This window comes from Perca fluviatilis, chromosome 16, assembly GCF_010015445.1.
Source record: "Perca fluviatilis chromosome 16, GENO_Pfluv_1.0, whole genome shotgun sequence".
NCBI classification, from domain to species: domain Eukaryota; kingdom Metazoa; phylum Chordata; class Actinopteri; order Perciformes; family Percidae; genus Perca; species Perca fluviatilis.
In genome coordinates, this window is record NC_053127.1 from 13156298 (window position 1) to 13174134 (window position 17837).

Below are 17837 nucleotides of genomic sequence, written 5' to 3' on the forward strand. Positions count from 1 at the left end.
AGCTTTCGAGGAGCACTTGAAAGCACCATAGCCTGAGCTAATGAGGATCTGTAATAAGGAGAAAACGCCACCCCATGGCAGTTTAAAGAGTTTTTTTTTATACAGTATGTTGGCTATAATGAATGCCAAAACGACAATATGGTATATATGTATGACGTTACCAGAATGTCATACAAAAAAAATACAAATGGCGTACAAGCTTATCAGAATCAGCTTTAAAGGCCAAGTAGTGTTGTAAACAGTGATAGAATAGGGCCATGCAAAAGTGCAAACGGTGCTGGACTAAATAAATAATTATTAATATAACAGATTGCTTATATATCGGAATTAGGTGGCTATATATATGTAGTACTGTATATTTGACATTATCTGTATGTGTGTAACGCTATAAAATATATAATTTACTGAAAGGTGCATGCTACGTTAGCTTAAAAAATCACAGACTTTCTATTGAGTGTGTTGCTGATTACTCAGGATCTCAAAAATAATAAGATAGTTTTTCAAAATAATGAGATAGTATCTCAAAATAACGACGAGAAACTCTCGAAATGATGAGACAGTATCTTAAATAATCAAAATAATGACAGTATAAGCACCCACAAAAATATTTCAAATGTTATAACCAGAATGTCATCCAAAAAATACAAATGGCGTGCAAGCTCATCCTGTTTAATGACGACTGCATAACTCTTAGCATATTTATTTAGTGTGTTGATGTAAAATAATAATAAAACAGGGTTAGATAAACAGGGAAACAGCCTTAATGGGGTCCCCCCTCCTTTCTCCTCCAGTATCTGACAAAGCGACCGTCAGCCTCCGGGCGGCAGGACTCACCAGGTTGATCCAGAGACTTCCAGCCGCGATTGGTGCCTCCGAGTCTGTCAGGCCCTGCTGTTGACTACAGAGGAATTTCACCTCTGGATCCGAGTTAAAACATTTACGGTACGTAGCTTCGCAAAGCGGAATGTATTCTTTAACATTTCGTTCACCTTTTTAAATCGATCTTTAAAATGTGTTTACATTTTTGTTTGAATAGCTTCGGTGTGGTTGCTAAGAGGCCTCATTGACGTAGCGTTAGCGTAACGTCAAGCTTAGATGCTAGCATAGTGCATGGTAATGCTAGCTGCCTGGTTCGCTTACTATTTAACCAATAGTAGACTATTGCTTTGGTTGTAAAAACACACAAGGTAGGTATTGTAGCTAGCGTTTAACACGCGGAACTGGTGTTGTATGCATTAACGAGCACCCATGTAGTTAATAACGTGGTTAGAATTAACGTTACCGTCGTTTAGCTTGTGTTAACAGGTGGCTAGCTAAATGTATCGTTGGTTAGCTTGGAGGTAACGTTAGCGCTAGCTAATGCTAACAATTTGTCGTTTGAATTTATATTGGTAATAACAACGCCAGCGTAGGTATTGTTAATTTATGTTTACATGTTGTACCAGGTTTATCATTATTGCTGTAACGTTAGCTACCTAACGTGAACTATTATTGGCCTGTAACGTAAGGTCTATAGCGGAATAACAGACAAGACAACTTGTCAATATTAGCTTAGCTAGCTAGCTAGTGGTAGCGTTAGCAATGATCAGACGTTAAATTAAGTGTCCGCTAATACAAGTTTACTTTGTCAAATTTTGTATTTTACTTTCTGCCTTAAGATGAATCATGTACAAGTTGAAGGAGATAATGGGATTAGCTGCATGTTTTACATTTTGTACCTCATACGATTCCATGTGACAAATTTGAAAAATATTGTTATTGATTGATATTCCTTTAGGTACCCTTTTAATGTCTTTAATGATCTTATTGTTATACTCTACAGATAATGCCCACAATAAAACTACAGAGCTCCGATGGGGAAATCTTCGAGGTGGATGTTGAGATAGCCAAACAGTCTGTCACAATCAAAACCATGTTAGAAGGTATAGCTATCATCTTCAATCAAAACAAACTTTTGAGTCCATTGTGTCGCTTCATGGCTGGTGTGATGTTATTTTTCTTTGCGCCATTTAAATTAATTAAATAAATGCACATTGTGGTAGATGTTACTGATGATTGATTTGATTTTTTTCTTTCTTTATTTCCATATCATGCACACAAGTGCCCAACCCTCATGGGCAAACATTTCACAAAATCATAGGCTTACAACATACATCAACAGACACCTTTTATGAGACGTGAAACATTTTGCTCCTTAACTCCTGAATATCACAAAGTGACCTGTTCTGGAAAATGAAGGAAAAATAGTTTTGATTAGAATTAGCTGACGTCTGGCATTCATTGATTATTTGACAGATTTGGGAATGGATGATGAAGGAGATGATGACCCAGTTCCCCTCCCTAATGTGAACGCTGCCATCCTCAAGAAGGTACAGAACACACTCAGTCACCACCAAGAAGATACTAGACAAAGACAAACAATTTTAGTGTGGTGTTTAAACCCTTCTACTCCAGTTTGAAGTGCAGTGCTGATTAATGCCATACATATTTGACTGGTTTTAACTAACGTAATGCATTACCTCAGTTAAAGTGTGTGTGTGTGTGTGTGTGTGTGTGTGTGTGTGTGTGTGTGTGTGTGTGTGTGTGTGTGTGTGTGTGTGTGTGTGTGTGTGTGTGTGTCCCTCAGGTGATTCAGTGGTGCACTCATCACAAAGATGACCCTCCTCCTCCTGAGGATGATGAGAACAAGGAGAAGAGGACAGATGACATTCCTGTATGGGACCAGGAGTTCCTCAAAGTGGACCAAGGCACCTTGTTTGAACTGATTCTGGTAAATGTAGTTTACATTTACATTACATTGACCTACATTTATTCTGTGGAGGTTGACCCTAATCTTAACTACATGCATTACCATTACCATGCCAAACCACCAACCCTCACCTATACTTAAACCAAAATGCAAATTTGGTAACAGATTTTTATCTCCACAACACACGCACATGCAGTCAGTAACACTGCTGAAAACCTTTTTTGGTATTCTATAATTTGGTTTCTCAAGACATTTGCTTTGATGCACATTATATAAAGTTTTCATTGCAGATATTCTCTTTTTGCTTTAGTACCTCTTTTTGTTTGTGCGCAATGTGCACATTTCTTTTGTTACCGCTCCTTTCCTGTGGTCTGTTACATTCATTGCTGTAAAGTACTGAGTGATTTTCATTTGGTTGACTGAGATCCAAAAGATACATAAGCAGGCAGAGCGCGTGAAAGGTAACCTAATCAGTGCCTGGGAGTGATTTGGGAAATAGGCGTTGGGACAAGCTGTGGCCTTCCAGGAAGTGAAACACAAGTCGGAGTGCCGGAGTGTCCGACACTTGAGTTGATTACCCTCCCCCTCTCCGGCTGTTTATATGTCTTTACATGCACAAAGCTAGTTGATGCTCTAGAGGGAAGGGCTGGTGACAAAGTAGCTTAGTGGGTGCTCCCATGCTAAAGCTAAATACAAATGAATGCAAATTGACCTCCAAATGGTGTATGGGAGGTTCAACAGGTATTAAACTTGCATATGTTGCATCTGGTCTTAATAAGTTAAGGGATGCAAGTTTACTGGAACACAGAGATGCTCAAAAGTCTCTGAGCTAGAGTCCAAGTCTCTGAGCTAGAGTCCGGTGTGGTCAACATGTTTTGTTGCGCAGCGGATATGTTAATGGTTACGCAGGGAGGGAATAACTTACAGCTCCTCAGACGTTTCCTAAAAATGATTGTTCTCGAGTCCGAGTTGAGTCTGAAGTCTTATGAGGATGAGTCAGTTTTTTTATGTCTTGTTTATTGATCTCAGCCTCGCTCAGAAGTAGAGCTGGGAGTTATGGTTGGAATCAATGTCCCAATATTAGTAAGACTGTTCTTCATATCTAAACCTCTAGATGGAGAGAGGGTTGTCAATCGTGTGTGTGTGTGTGGTGTGTTGTGTGTGTGTGTGTGTGTGTGTGTGTGTGTGTGTGAGAGTGTGAGAGTGTGTGAGAGAGAATGCACTCAGAGCAGACGGGTGTTGGCGATCGAAGTAGAGGAGAAATTAGACTTTATTGTCCCCAAGGGGCAGAGAGCAACAGAACTTAGTAACAACATACAACAGTACACACTCAGGCACTTGCACTTAAGAGTGAAGTTGTCAATTATTAGTAAATGAACAGTGAAGGTTTCAGTTTGTCTGTGAATAAACGCTGCAGCCCACCGAAGTGAGCATCTACTAAAACAAGGCGTGCTTCCTGACCACGGTCTGGGAGCTGAAGCGGGAAAGTCATCTTGCGCTGGTTTCCGTTCTAACATTTGAGGCTGTGGGCATGTTTCCAATCGTCATGGGATGTAACCTAATGTCTGGTCTGCTTACAAAAGTAACCCTAATTACACAGTAACCCTTTTAGATGAGTTATAAAGTACAAATTGTTGAATTGCACGATTATATTGTTGAATTTATGAAATTAAAGCAGTCCTCAATTATTTGTCTCAAACATACTGTAGATTAACAGTGTCCTATGATATGCTACTTCAGTACACTTTGAGAACATATTACTAGGACTACAGGAACATTGCATATCCATGAATTCCCATTTACATACACTACAACGGACTATCCCTGTAACAATATGGCCAAAATTTAGCACATTGACCATACACGGTCCAGCCATATACTAGGTTTTCAGCCAGTCTTGTTTAAAAAGAAAACTTTTTGCAAGGTAAGACTTGCTAAATACTGATACTTGTAGCTTTTGCTGGGCTTGCAGAAAGAGCTGGAGTTAAGGCTCTTATATACTAGACGCATCCAAGGTGGCGCGCGCCATCGTGACGTCAAAATTACATAATATCCTGCCGGAGTGACAATGCGGGAACAGGAGGCCCGAACGAGTTCGCCGACAACCGGATGCCAGGACTCTCAGAGTGACTGCAAGTCTCTCTGGTAAACTTACTGGGTTAAGATGAGTTCTTTTATGGTGAATGAAAGGCTTGATCCGACGAAGTAGGTCATCGAATCAAATCGAAGCATTGACGACAACACTGCTGCCAGTTCTGCCGTTGTTTACCTTTTTTTTTCTTCTTCTAGTCTGTAGAAAGAGCAACGTCGGTAGCATTTCCCAATTAGCGCCACCTCTGTTCAGGAGAAGACTGGAACTAGTGTCACGACCACCAGTATAAAAAAAAAGAAGTATATAAATAGTCACGGCGATCCCATGACGTCACGTTTGCACGCGCCAGCTGGGCTGCGTCTAGTATAGAAGAGCCATTAGGTGACCTTTGAACTTACTGGACACTGTTTACGCCTGGCTGAGATCTGATCACAACAGCCACCTCCCAGATGTGGTCTGACTGATCAATTTGCACTCCGATCGCAATGCTTTCCGTGTGCGTTTTTTACGCCTTGAATCAATGTGTTTTTCCTTATCCAGAGAAGACACGGATACAGACTGCATATTGGTGCCAGGTGTAAATAGTATATTATCCAGTCGTCGTGACGGCAACACAAATGCAGCCTCTTGCTGTTTCACTATTTACTGTGTAAACGCAACATGCTTTTAATTGTCGTCGGCATTAATCCTTGGCTTTTAGAAAAAATGACACTAGTGAAAATCCCCAGTAGCTCCATGCATTGTAGTCCTTGAAATGCTAAAGGTGTCTGTCAGTCCTTCCAGCCTTTTTCTTACTGCCACCCCCGTCCCCTAATCTTCTACATGTTGTTTCCTTCTTAGGCCGCCAACTATTTGGACATCAAAGGTCTGTTAGATGTCACCTGCAAGACGGTGGCCAACATGATTAAAGGCAAAACCCCAGAGGAGATCAGGAAGACTTTCAACATCAAAAATGATTTCACGGAGGAGGAAGAAGCCCAGGTAGTTATTCCACCCGTCATCTGTCTTGTTATGAGAAATGAATAGATTCATTTGGAGTGACGCTAAACCTAATTTTAAATTACCTGTTTTTTTTTATTCTGTACAAAGTGATCACAGCTTTGACAGTTGACCCTGCCCTCCACATATTTTCAGAAACTGATCCCGTTTGTCTCTCCTCACGTCCACAGGTACGCAAAGAGAACCAGTGGTGTGAAGAGAAGTAAAGGGGGAAGATCCTGCCAACACTCCACACTGAAAAAGAATGGTCCCTGTTAACTGGTTGCACTGGCGTTGTTCATACTTGTCAATATTTACATTAGTATATTAAGAGCCACGCACCCCCCACCCTCCCCTTCCCTCAATTTCTGTATACCAATAGCATGACCATTTTAACTTTCCTGTGTGTTGTCATTAATTTAAACAAAGCTCTTTTCTGTTTCCACACACACGGTGTGCATTCTCATAACAAATAGTTCTGGTTTCATGGCTTCGTACCCTTAAAGATTAGAAAATGTTTCCCTATTGTTAATCGCTAAGGTTGTCTTTTTTACTGGACATGTTATGTTTTTCTTTTAGGGTAATTAATGAAATAAAATGGCTCTTTTGACAATGGAGATGAAAGAGTGAATGTTTTATTTTTGCTGTGGGAGTGCATCTGTTCAGTGAAACCATGTTCAGAGAGGATGGACTGCTTAAAGGGAAAAATGAAGTTTAGGGTGGAAAGAAGTTTGAAGTTTTTTTTTTTTTTTTTTGCTTAATGTCCTTTTGGACTCAAAAGAACTTGTGTGTTGTCACACAGCATTGGGTCATTTTTCCTAATTCATGTTTTGAATTGGAATCTTTTGTCAGATACAGCTCAGATGCTGGCTTTTGGGATGATCAAACATTTGAAGGAGTAAATAAAACTCATAAAAAGGGGTGGTGTCTGTCATTTTTGTGTTGAAGGTACTGGGGGGGTGCAGAGGAACATTTATTTTGAAAAGTAATAGGTCTCACTGAAATCTTTTTTTTAACTACAGTAGACATGGACAATATATTCAAAACACTTTTAATACATCAAACAAAAACAAGGAATACGTTTTGAGGCGTTTTAAAAATACAAAAACATCTCCGAGATGTTCCCACTACTGACGTGAACATCCTCAAAATAAAACAAGCTATTTCTAGCACAAGAGCTCTCTCTGCTGGAGGGAAACAGGTTTGCTGTACAAAAGATCAGTTTACAGTTTGCCTACAGCATTGTAAGCGGAGTTTGAAGCTGGAAGCAGACTTAAAGCCTTTTTAATCAATTTTTGTTACACTGAAGTTGGAACATGCACAGATTGAGAACACAAAATATTTGAACGCTGCGGCAGTAACACTTGACTGAAACAAAGTAAAATTCCATACGAGGACAAACACAAAATGTATTGCTTTAAGAAATGGTAGAAACCTTTTTTTTTGTAGGTATTACACTTGTTTTTTTAGTTTTTTTTTTTTTTTTTTTACATAAAACCTATAAAAGTTTAATTATAATAGGGAATTCCGACATTTATAAAACTTTACAACACAATGCAATATAATAGTACCCATTTGGTCTCAGATTAGTTCATGGAGCTACAAAATGTTCAAAGGAAAACAGCCAAGAGGAAAACAAAAATCCCTCATCTTTGAGGGTTTCACCGCCAGCGAAAACATCTGACCTGACATCTGAAAAGTCACAAAATTCATAATTTCTTTTGTTGTTGGTGGAAACGGAACAAAAATGTAACAGCTGATCTAGTGAGAGACTGAAAGTGCCTAAAAGAAATAACGTAACTTGGCAGTTGGGGAGGCTTTTGTCATGTATCAGACTGGTTAGACTTTTTTTTTTTTTTTTTTTTTTACCTGCTGAAAATGTGTTTCTTTCTTTGTCTGAGGGCTGCACCCAGGTAGTTGTAAAAACGTTTAGAAATGGAATGAAACGGAAGTCGTACTGTTGACGAAATGGCAGCTAAAAAAAAAAAAAACAACCTCTTTAGAGGCGAGGTTGTGCTGGTCAGGCTGGCTGGTTCTGGTCTCTGCTCCCCTCTGGTTCGGTCTGAGGGATAGTGGTGGATGTAAACCTTTACATTTGGAGAAAAGTGTATATGTAACAACACTGAAGAAGAGTCAGTGTTGATGTGGTTCATTTAACAAAGAGCTCATTTACGATACATTTTGTTTGATTGTCATGGAGGTCAAAGCACAGGGCCGGTTTAAGAGAAAAAAAATAAAATAAAAGAGAGAGGCTTGGGAGTTTTGGTTGTAAAATAGTTTCTCAGGAGGCAGAGCTGTCCTCGATGGCAAAACTAATTGCTTTAGTTGCGTTGAACTGCAGCAGATGGAGCCAAAGAACCACAGATCTTTAGGCTCCAGAGGGGGTGGTTTCAGTCACCAGTTCAGGGGCTGGGTCCTCCCAAGGATGGGGCTCCAAAAAGCGGATCGTTCAGTGGACCGCCTGACAGAGGCTTCTCTTCCCAATGACACGGTAAAGCCTCACAGACTCGGCTCCGCTCGCGTGTTCCTCGTCAACAATTAGCTTCGTGACCAGGAAGTCCCAAATTTACAGTAGGATTACTGTATGGTTATTGGTTCATACTGACCTCATTAACATGGGCAGGCTGCTAACAATTTACCAGCGATTGATGAACCGTAAATCTGCCAAATATTTCCAGACTTTCGGGCTGAATGCTTGATTAAATAATTGACCAATTGAAGGGGGCTTTGAGGAGGAATGGGCCTCGTTGACCCGTTTATCGATGTGTTCTGTCTAGAAACAGACTTTGGAGGATCCAGCCTCTGAACTGACACACAGCTAGTATCTTACTCTGGGGAAATCGAGCAGGGCGGATGCAGGCTGTCACCGGAGGGTGAAGGATGGCTCCCCTTTCTTCACTACACCACCCTGCCACGCTCGGTCACTCCTATTGTAGTTTAAATCCCCCCCCCCACAAAAAAAAAATAAAGGACCGCAGGTTATGGATAATGTGAGAATGATGGCAGGTGAGGAAGATGGACTTCATGGGGTCAGGGATGTGAGCGGACCACAGCGATCACTGAGACTCTGTTAGCACTTTGAGAGAGAGTCCTGCGGCCTTGGCGGCCGACAGCGCCGCCGTCGAGCTGTGCGTCTGCTTGCCCGTCAGTCCCGGGTGCGTGTGGGCGTGTTTGGTCGCGGGCTGGCGGAGGTCGCCGCGCTTGCCGGCGGACTGCTGCGGGGGTAAGCGCGTGTGTGAGCGCGTGTGTGCTGGCGGAGACAAGGGGAGGTGTGTTGACGGCGAGGTGGGTGGGGAGCAGCCCGGGGAGGGGGGGAGCTGGTGCTGGTAGAGACGGTGGCGGGCGGGGGACGGGGGAGAGTCTATAGCACTTAAATCTGAAGAAGTTGGGCTGGGGCAGCCTCCTCCTTGAAGGTAGCGAATGCACTTCTTTTTCCTCCTAGGGACAGTCAGAGAGAGTTATCTGTGAATAAAGTGTGGATGGTAAACGTCAGCAGGCTTTAATGAAGATGCATCATTCACACTGATGTCAATGAAAAGGGAGACATACACAGTATAATGTCATAATGAACAACAGAGAAGTATTAGTGTCAGCCTGTGTACATATGTAAATGAAGGGTTAATGTCCAAAACATCACCAATCCAGATTAGGAAATATATTTGGGAAATTCTAGGCTCCCAACTAATTATTTTCTAGTTAAAAATAAGTAAGGCTGTTGTGTCAAATAAGTGGACCTCTAAGTCCCTGTCTTTTATAAGGAAAAAAGTAACAACATAATTGCAATATTGGTGTCAATCTAAGGTAAAATATTAAAGATTGCGTTAAAGTAACATTTGGGGAAATTTGCTTATTTGCTGATTTACATACTTTTCCTCTTGCCATTTATCGAACGGTTTGCATAGAATAATATAATACGGAGTACTATTTTCTCTCTCTGTTAAATGAAGCTGTTGCGGATGTGTGTGGATATCGTTAAGAAACCAAAACGCTGCTTGAACTCACAAGGTAAGATGGGAGCCGCTGGTTTTGTGCTTGTCTAAAGCCCGGTGTGTTCCTGAGGGCACACATGCCCTCCCAGACCAGATAGATGAGAGGACATCGTCTCTTACCAGATAATAACTGATGACATCAACTCTGTATCACGACTGTGTTACATTCCACTTGGTATTATAAAAAGCGGCAGTGGAGAGCTTTTCGTTAGGTCACTTCTGTACTCCTGCTGTGGGGTACTGTAACTGCCTCCTTGGGTTCACAAGTAAAAATGATATAACTTCAGTGGTTCCGTCTATCCTTTGATAATGTCAATTATTCTAACATATGGAAATAGAGCCAAGAGGCAGGCGCTTAGCTTAGCTTAGCATAATTACTGGAAGCAGCCAGGGACAAACGGCTAGCCTGGCTCTCTGTCCAAAGTTCAGAAACCTCGGAAACTCACTCAGGGACCACTTTAGTTTCTGTACACCGACAAACATGGAAGAGCAACAATGTTAGCTTTTTTGGGGGGAGTGACGTGCTGGAAATAGTTTCTGGTGAACAACATTTTGTGACTTCCTGGAGTTTTGTTGTGACCTTAAAGTTGCCAGGCGACCAGCAGAGATGCTGCACAGATGGATGAACGGTTGCTAGTAGTTACATAGCTCCCTCTAAAAACCACAAATTGTGTTTTTTTTTTTTTTGCATTTATGTCTGTGTTTCAATTAAACAAACAAGACAATAACAACATAGTTACTGAGAATGATGGTGGTGTTAGGTGTATTTTTGAACTTTGGAGAATCAGGTTTTCCCCCTTGCTCCCATTCTTCATGGTAAGCTAATTAATAAATAATTCAGGATTTTAGAGCAGGGCATAGCACTTCAATTCAGAATGACTTCTCATTACTTCTAATTTAACTACTACTAATTACATCTGTACTGTTAGTCAAACAATGAGCTCCTCTTAAAATAGGAGAACAATATTGCATCTGTCTAAAAGGCAAACAGCAGTGATGTGCTGTGCTTTGGGAGGTGTTATACTTAAAAGCAGACTTGTGTTCCTCCGAGCGCAGCATCAAAGCAGTTAACAGGATCCCATGATCATTACCAGAATATGATATGAGTCACCAGGTTTAACCGCAAGGAAAGGCGCTAGGCCATATTTAGAGGGGGGAAAAAAAAAAAAAAAAAAAAAAAAAAAAAAAAAAGGGAGGGAGGAAGAGTGCAATAGAAAGTGATTTCTAAATGTCAGAGTTCACCATCAAACGGCGCCTGTTACCACATCGTATGAATGGAGAGAGTTGAAAGCAGATGGGCATGAGAACAGCGTCAAAATGCTAAGCTGCAGGGAGTGTGTGTGTGTGTGTGTGTGTGTGTGTGTGTTGAGCTGTGGTGATAAGGATTTGCTCTAACCACATTCAACCCCCTTTGTTCTATCAAACCGAAACGCACGCACACACACACACACACTTCGATTTCCATGACGTGATGGTGGGGAAGACGACAGGGGTTGCTACAGCCCTGTGGTGGTAGAAGCTGCTCTGCAGAACCACACAGATCCCTGACTCCTGCAGCGAAGCTGTCGACTGGTGTCTACTGTACAATCCTGCTGCGAGAGACGGGGGCTTCTGATTTCTATTGTACTAGAACGGTTTCTGTCTTATTACAGAGAAACTGAGGTCAGGAAACACCACTGGGATCAATGTAGCTGTTGTAGTTAATAAGCCTTTGGTAAGTTTGGATGGATAGCTCTGGCAGATAATAAATATATCTAACACCCTGTTGCCAGGGGCAATTGATTATACTAAACTTTGTAAAGCAAGTTTCCCGTTTTTGTTTTATAACTATTAAAAAAATCGTATTCCAGCTCGCTCAGGCTAACCCTTTGCTCGCAGTGAGGAAACTGGGAACTTCCTAGCTTTAATTCATTATAACAACCAAGAGAGAAAATGATCTAATGAATTCTATTTGGCAACCTTTGCTACTGAATTACAATAAAGCTTACTTGTAAATATTTGCATAGTTTTGCATAGTTGCAAACTGGCATTAATTGCTAATGATTATGTAAGGGATACAACCCAACAAGTTAGAAGTTCCCTTATTATAATGACTTCATGTTTTTTTGTGTGTTCTCAGCAGAACTCTAGACTCGGCCCGAAGTTACAAGTTGCAATAACAAGTTTGACATTTTTCCTTGTAGGAACGACTGACCTTTGGACATTTTACGGCACAAACTTACTGAATTCATAAATATGTCACGTTAGAAGTTCAATTTGGTGATGAAAAGTGTAAAAAAACGATCAGTGAGGAAGCAGAGAAAGATTCCCTCTGATATCACTCCACTGACATGTAGGTATGTTTTTGTTTTGAGTACCAGAGTGGTATTCCCTTTCAACCACATTCACTTTACAGGGCCTGTATAACGCAACGCAGCTCAGAGCCCAAACCACCTCTGACCTCTAGACGAGACATCACACGGAGAAACATTTAAATAAGTGTTTGTTTTCACCTGTGATGCCTCACTGGACCTGGCAATATTACTGATCCTGGAACTGTAAACCTGACAATAAACCTTAGAATGTGGAGCCTAATGCTTCTGACTTAAAGTAATATGATTATACTGCAAGAGTGTATTGTTTGGGATGTTTTGATACTTTTTTTCCAACTCTGAAAATTAGTCCTTATTGCATTTCTTTAACTACTATGCAACTACGTATCCATGATTATAATGCTTCAATTTGCAGAGCAGCGAGTTAGTGACAGACCGTATGCAGACTTCAGCTGGACAAACATTCTTTGAAGGCGGAGCTCGTCTTGAGGCAGACATAATCTCATTGGTTGAGTTAATCGTCAGTGGGTGGGGCTTGGTGACTTAAGTAGTAACTAAAGACTAATGAAAAGGCTGAAGGATGAGAGAGGAAGGAATTAAAAATGATAATGCCTTATGAACTTGATCAGAATGAGGAGATGATTACCACCTCCAGAGCAGCTCTGCCTTTGAGAAACGTAACTACTGTGACTCTCTCAGAGGAAAGTGATGCACTGATGGACAGATGGTTCAACGGGAGGAAAGATGAGGTTTGTCTGTTTGTTGGACGAAAGCAGTGCAATGCTACAGAGTGGGTAGGGGTGGATGTTTGGTACACACCTGCAAGGACCGCACCAGTCCGTTTGTTGGTTGAGGCCGAAGCGAGCCCGGCATTTCTTAGGAGAGCCCGGGTCTGAGCACAATGCACAGCATGCACAAAACAAAAGGGAGGAAAAGTAAAAATAGAGAGGAGCAGAAGAAGAAGAAGTAGACGAGGAAAAGGGGTTAGAGAGGGCGAGGAGAGAGGGTGGAGAGATAAAGCCAGACGAAGAGTAGAAAAATAAAGAAAGAGACACAAACGCATGTCAGGGCAGGAAAAAGCACCAACTGGGCTGTCCGTTCAAAGTCAAACTGTTAGTAGCCGGTTACAGCACAGCAAAAACATCCACGACCACCAGAATAACCACACGACTTAGTTAAACAAACAGTCAGACATCCTGGAAACAGGCTGTTAGGACGTACAGAGAGAGACAGAGAGAGGGCAGCCGTGCTGTGACACTCTGTTAGTACAGGATTTTAAAAAGGTCATGAACTGCTTTATCTCAGGAGGTCAGCACTCCTCAAATCCAGAAATACACTTTTACTACTGCGCCGCTTGAGGCTGACGTTGGGCCTGATATTAAAATATTGAAAAAAATATTGTGGCTTGCCTAGGGACTGCAGATGTAAATTAGCCTAAGGCTAACTCTGGTGCAATGCATCAAATGGCAACACTTATGTTAAAAATTGTACATGGTACCCTAACAAATAAAATTAATGAATATATTATATATTTATAATCAGAGCTTTTTGTCAAAAATCTGAGTTAATGTATAGATTTTTCATCAGCTGTAACTTTTAAAATGGGGCATAGCTTTAGTTCGAGAGGCACTACGCTCGCGATACACTCACGCTTGCAATGTTATTGGCATCGCTCATGCTTCACCATCAGCTGCTCATTCATTCCCTGCTCTGCTACTAACATCTACCAACATCCATATTTTTCTACCAATCTCCTACATGAAATACCAGAGTTGCCTTTAAGATTTCTATAATTTAGCTTTGGAACGTCTATACATTTCTCAGTTTGGATGCTACCTGCTAATGCTAGTTACTACTACAGAGTTAGCATAAGCAGTCTTGACAGTAAGTGATCTACTAGGGACATGTGGAGGACTTCTCTCTGTGTGTGTGTGTGTGTGTGTGTTTCAATTGATTGTGATTGGTTTAGATGAGAGATGGGGAAATATTTTTGATTGCCTTAATATGGTGTGGGAAAATACCATGATGTCAGACATTTTAAACTTGGGACAGCTAAAAACAGGACATAAAGTGATGTACACCGGGGATTAAAATTTTTTATAATTCAGGTTATGTGGAAAGCAGAGTGGGTGGGTGGTTTGACGTTAGAGACACATCCTGCCTCAAAGACACCAAGATGTTGTGCTACGGATCGCCAACGCAAGTTCAAGCTCAACTGAGTTCTGTCAAACACTGTGCAGTTGACACTGGCCATTTTCTCATGGTATATGTCTGACAGGAGATAGGCAATATATTTACACGTTTACCTGTATTGGAGTCCTGCAGCTTCTCCCTTTTTCTCCTCTTCTTTTTGCCCTGTGGGAGAAAGAACAAAACAAAATCCCCCCAATTAAATGAGACTAGCTGTTGAAATGACTAAATAACTACGAATTCACCATCAGCAGACTTTTGACTGAAGCTGATGAATCCTGTTCTTTTGGTGTGTATTGTTTTTGTAAAGATAATGGGATTGTGCAAGAGTGCAGCTGTTCCCTCCTAACTCTATGATTTTGTCTGAAAAAGGCTTCCATAAAGAACTTCTGGATTCCTCTTTTACCGGTTAGCTTAATATGTTTGTTTAGCACCCTCGAGAGCAATCCCTCTTGGAGAGGGATATAGTTACAAAACTGTATTCTTTTATCAACAGCAATCTGCACCATATGAAAAAAAATCTTATGTGACATGTATATCAATTTTAAATGAAAAAGGGCAAAGTTAAAAGCAGCAACCAGCAACCAGGTCAGGCAACCGTATTTAATGCTCTACAAAAGCAAGAAAAAGAGCAAGAAAGATAAAAACAAACAAGAAAATACGATGCATCACTAATGTCATTGTAAACTAAATTTCATGCAAAACCTGATGTGTCGTCGCCGAAAATTAACCGATTGACACTCAACATATCGGTTTTAAAAAAAAAGGCTTTTCAAGATTTGCAGATCCAAAAAATCTTGTTGTTTCCATATTTGTATTAATTTGCATTATCTCCACTCTAATTGTAAAGTGTGACTGTTGAGGTAAACATCAGAGTTGTTCACGCAGATCCGGTGATGGTGAAGTGAGGCCTCATATTTGGCTGAGATGAAGGATGTGGGTACAGAGATCTACCGCCTACGCCTCGATGTCTGCCCTCCTCGGCTCGCTGTCAGCGTTGTATATGTGGTTACAACAACTCCTCTTGCAACTGCACCTTTCTGAAGCTTTATGTCTGTGGGCGTAGTGTGTGTGTGTCCCTGTGTGTGCATGTACTATGTGTAGTTTTTTTTAGGTCTCGGAGGAGAAACCCTCCACAGCGTCAGGAACTTTGTTTCCTGTTTTACGAGTAGGTCCAGTGACTGTATTTTTTTTTTTCTTCAAACCTCAGACAATATTCTAAGCGCAGCCGAGAAGCCCCGAGTGCTGGCATGTATCTGTCGTCATTACACAAGTTGTTCAGCTTATCAGACTCTCTTGCCCTGTGTCTAATAGGAACATTTTAGATAAATAATTTGTTTTTGGTTTCTTTACACTTGTGACTTGTGTGATGAAATGGGGCAACAATAATTCCACCTTACAGGTGCAGAATGATTGGTTGATTGATCACATTCTTGTCATTACAAACGATTGGAAAAGGTTTGACTTGGTGACATAGTGTACACCGTTACCTGCCCAATGCCCTATAGTTTAATACTGTAAAAACAAGCACCGTACCTGTCATTTAGCCACCATATGTGGGTGATGTTTACATATACAGTAGTACTTAGTCATGACATTTGTCCATAGGAACTAACCAAACAGCATCCACTGTGTTATGCCTTGCTGAGCTGCTTAGAAAATGCTCAAAGCTCCATGCATATAGCAATAGCTCTTACACCTATGATCACAGTTTACTAGAGCTCTGGTTTATAATGTATTCAGAACATCGTGAGGAGAAATGAAGAGAAGTAACTCTCCGCGGGTAGGGTCAGGGCTTTTATTTTGAAATATCTGCTCAATCAACTGGCGTCGCCTCGTGCTGCTCTGTCAGCTGCAGCAAAAAAATGAGATAAGAACCAAATGAAGAATGACATTAGAACTGAATCAGTGTGCATGTTTGTGACATGAAGCACTCGTTCAGATGTTATAGAACGTGTTATAAACCACAGCCCAAATAAAGTGTCACCATAACTCGTGTGCCATGCCTGCCCGTCTACAGAGTTCAGCTCAGTCAGGTGAAGAGAAACAAGACAGTACAGCAGAGAGAAGCGTAAACAGGTTTCCACTCTGACAGGGATCTAACGTCACTGAAAAGCAGCCTTAGTTACAACCAAAGCCTTTACCTCACCTGATTATGACACATTTTCCTCATCGTTTTCTGGTAGGAAATATTTATACATTACAGGATTTACCTGTAATTATTTGTAAAGTAAATGACTACTTAATATAAAAATCACGACTAAGTGCAGTGTCAAAAGGTTGTGTTTTTGTATAACCATAAGGTATTTAGCTTTACTAACAAAAATGAAGGTGCTGTATTTTTTTTAAATGGATTCCCAAAAATAAAACTATAGCAGCGAGGCCAGCCATGCGGCCCTGCTCTCGGTTAGTTGAGCAAAACGGGTTGATTTATACCTCTGTGTGATTCTGCGTTTTACAGTTTACCTGACTAGTAGTCATAACCATGGCAACGTGCAAGACTTGGTGAAATGTAGTCAAAACTGACCAATCAGATCTGCTTTTGCAGCTTACGTGTTGTTTGTAAGGCTGATGTGTGTGAGTCATTAAGATTTTTGGAAGGTGCATGCAAACTTTGCACAGGAATACCCACAAACCCCTTTCATGCAGCTCTTCACATACTCATATTTTCCCACCACAGAGGCATAAATCCACCATAAGACGTGTCCCTACCCAATCAGCTTTACTCTTTTCCCCTGCGACCCCGCTAAGGCCCGCCTCCTGCAAGAGTTCAACAGCAAACTGACAGATCAGAGGCACACAGCAGCCCAGATACAGCACATCCCCAAAACATTAGACTACAACACATGCACCATACAGGTTTGACTTCCTCTCATATTCTGGGGGGCCTATTTCATCATTTCATGCTATAAAAATCTGTCGTTATGTTTTATAACTTTTGACTGACAAGGCCTGGGAGCCAATAATCATGCAGGTTGTTGAGACAGTAGCCAGTAAAGGAAGTAAGTTGATCCATTTCTTCAGCTTTGAAGTGAGAACAATAAATATGATCAAACCCAGTTCAACAAGCTCTGGTTCATTACATTGATCCTGTTCTGTTGTTTTTTTAAATTTTGGTTTTATTTACAGGGAATCAAACAAGATAGAAAGAAGTCAAGTGGCTGGACTGGCTCCTGGTGTTTGTTGCATACTTTTTTTTTATTAAATAATTGGCTGAAAAGCAGCTTTCTGCTTCCAGGAACTGCTTAATGTCAATCAAACTCAGCCTTTTTATAGGCGTTTATTCGGAAATTGAGATTCTGAAATTCAACTTTTAATAAAAGAATCCAGGTGAAAATTTGATTTTAAAAACACCATATGCAGCGCAAACTGTTGTAGTTTAACAATTGAATGCATCATTTTTATTACTTTGAGGGAAAATGATGTTTAAATATAATACAAGTATAACTGTTGTTACAAACTAATATCTTTACATTCATAATAATTACAAAAGCGTACTTTTTTTTAGTAAGTAATGATTGTAAAGT

General features: G+C 40.8%; 2 protein-coding genes across 12 annotated transcripts in view; one reads left to right on the plus strand and one right to left on the minus strand.

Annotated features, from left to right (window-relative positions):
• The first annotated feature begins 784 nt into the window (after positions 1–784).
• On the plus strand, positions 785–6438 carry skp1 (S-phase kinase-associated protein 1). Of its 2 annotated transcripts, none has more exons than XM_039777212.1 (6): positions 785–942; positions 1823–1922; positions 2296–2369; positions 2627–2770; positions 5682–5822; positions 6011–6438. In XM_039777212.1, the coding sequence occupies exons 2-6, from the start codon at positions 1826–1828 to the stop codon at positions 6044–6046; spliced, it is 492 nt and encodes a 163-aa protein (XP_039633146.1). In that variant the 5' UTR covers positions 785–942; positions 1823–1825; the 3' UTR covers positions 6047–6438. The 2 variants fall into 2 exon arrangements, with proteins under 2 accessions (XP_039633146.1, XP_039633147.1); XM_039777213.1 differs by lacking the exon at positions 785–942 and adding an exon at positions 1084–1187.
• A 1767-nt stretch (positions 6439–8205) lies between these two features.
• Positions 8206–17837, minus strand: part of tcf7 (transcription factor 7) — a 75613-nt gene continuing 65981 nt past the window's right edge. For 3 of the 10 annotated variants that reach the window (XM_039777207.1, XM_039777203.1, XM_039777201.1), the window contains 4 exons: positions 17023–17070; positions 14427–14475; positions 12940–13012; positions 8206–9257 (listed from right to left, as the gene is read on the minus strand). In XM_039777207.1, coding sequence (XP_039633141.1) covers positions 8876–9257; positions 12940–13012; positions 14427–14475; positions 17023–17070 — 552 coding nt within the window. In that variant the 3' untranslated portion in view covers positions 8206–8875. Of the gene's footprint in view, positions 9282–12939; positions 13013–14426; positions 14476–17022; positions 17071–17837 lie in introns of all 10 variants that reach the window. The other 7 variants (XM_039777205.1, XM_039777208.1, XM_039777206.1 and 4 more) reach the window with 5 other exon arrangements.

What these genes read in the sequence shown, in the direction of transcription:
- skp1 (XM_039777212.1), top strand. Translation starts at nt 1,826, where the DNA reads ATGCCCACAATAAAACTACAGAGCTCCGATGGGGAAATCTTCGAGGTG. An exon ending in ACGCTGCCATCCTCAAGAAG is followed by an intron (nt 2,370 to 2,626) that starts GTACAGAACACA and finishes TGTGTCCCTCAG; the next exon opens with GTGATTCAGTGGTGCACTCA. An exon ending in CGGAGGAGGAAGAAGCCCAG is followed by an intron (nt 5,823 to 6,010) that starts GTAGTTATTCCA and finishes TCACGTCCACAG; the next exon opens with GTACGCAAAGAGAACCAGTG.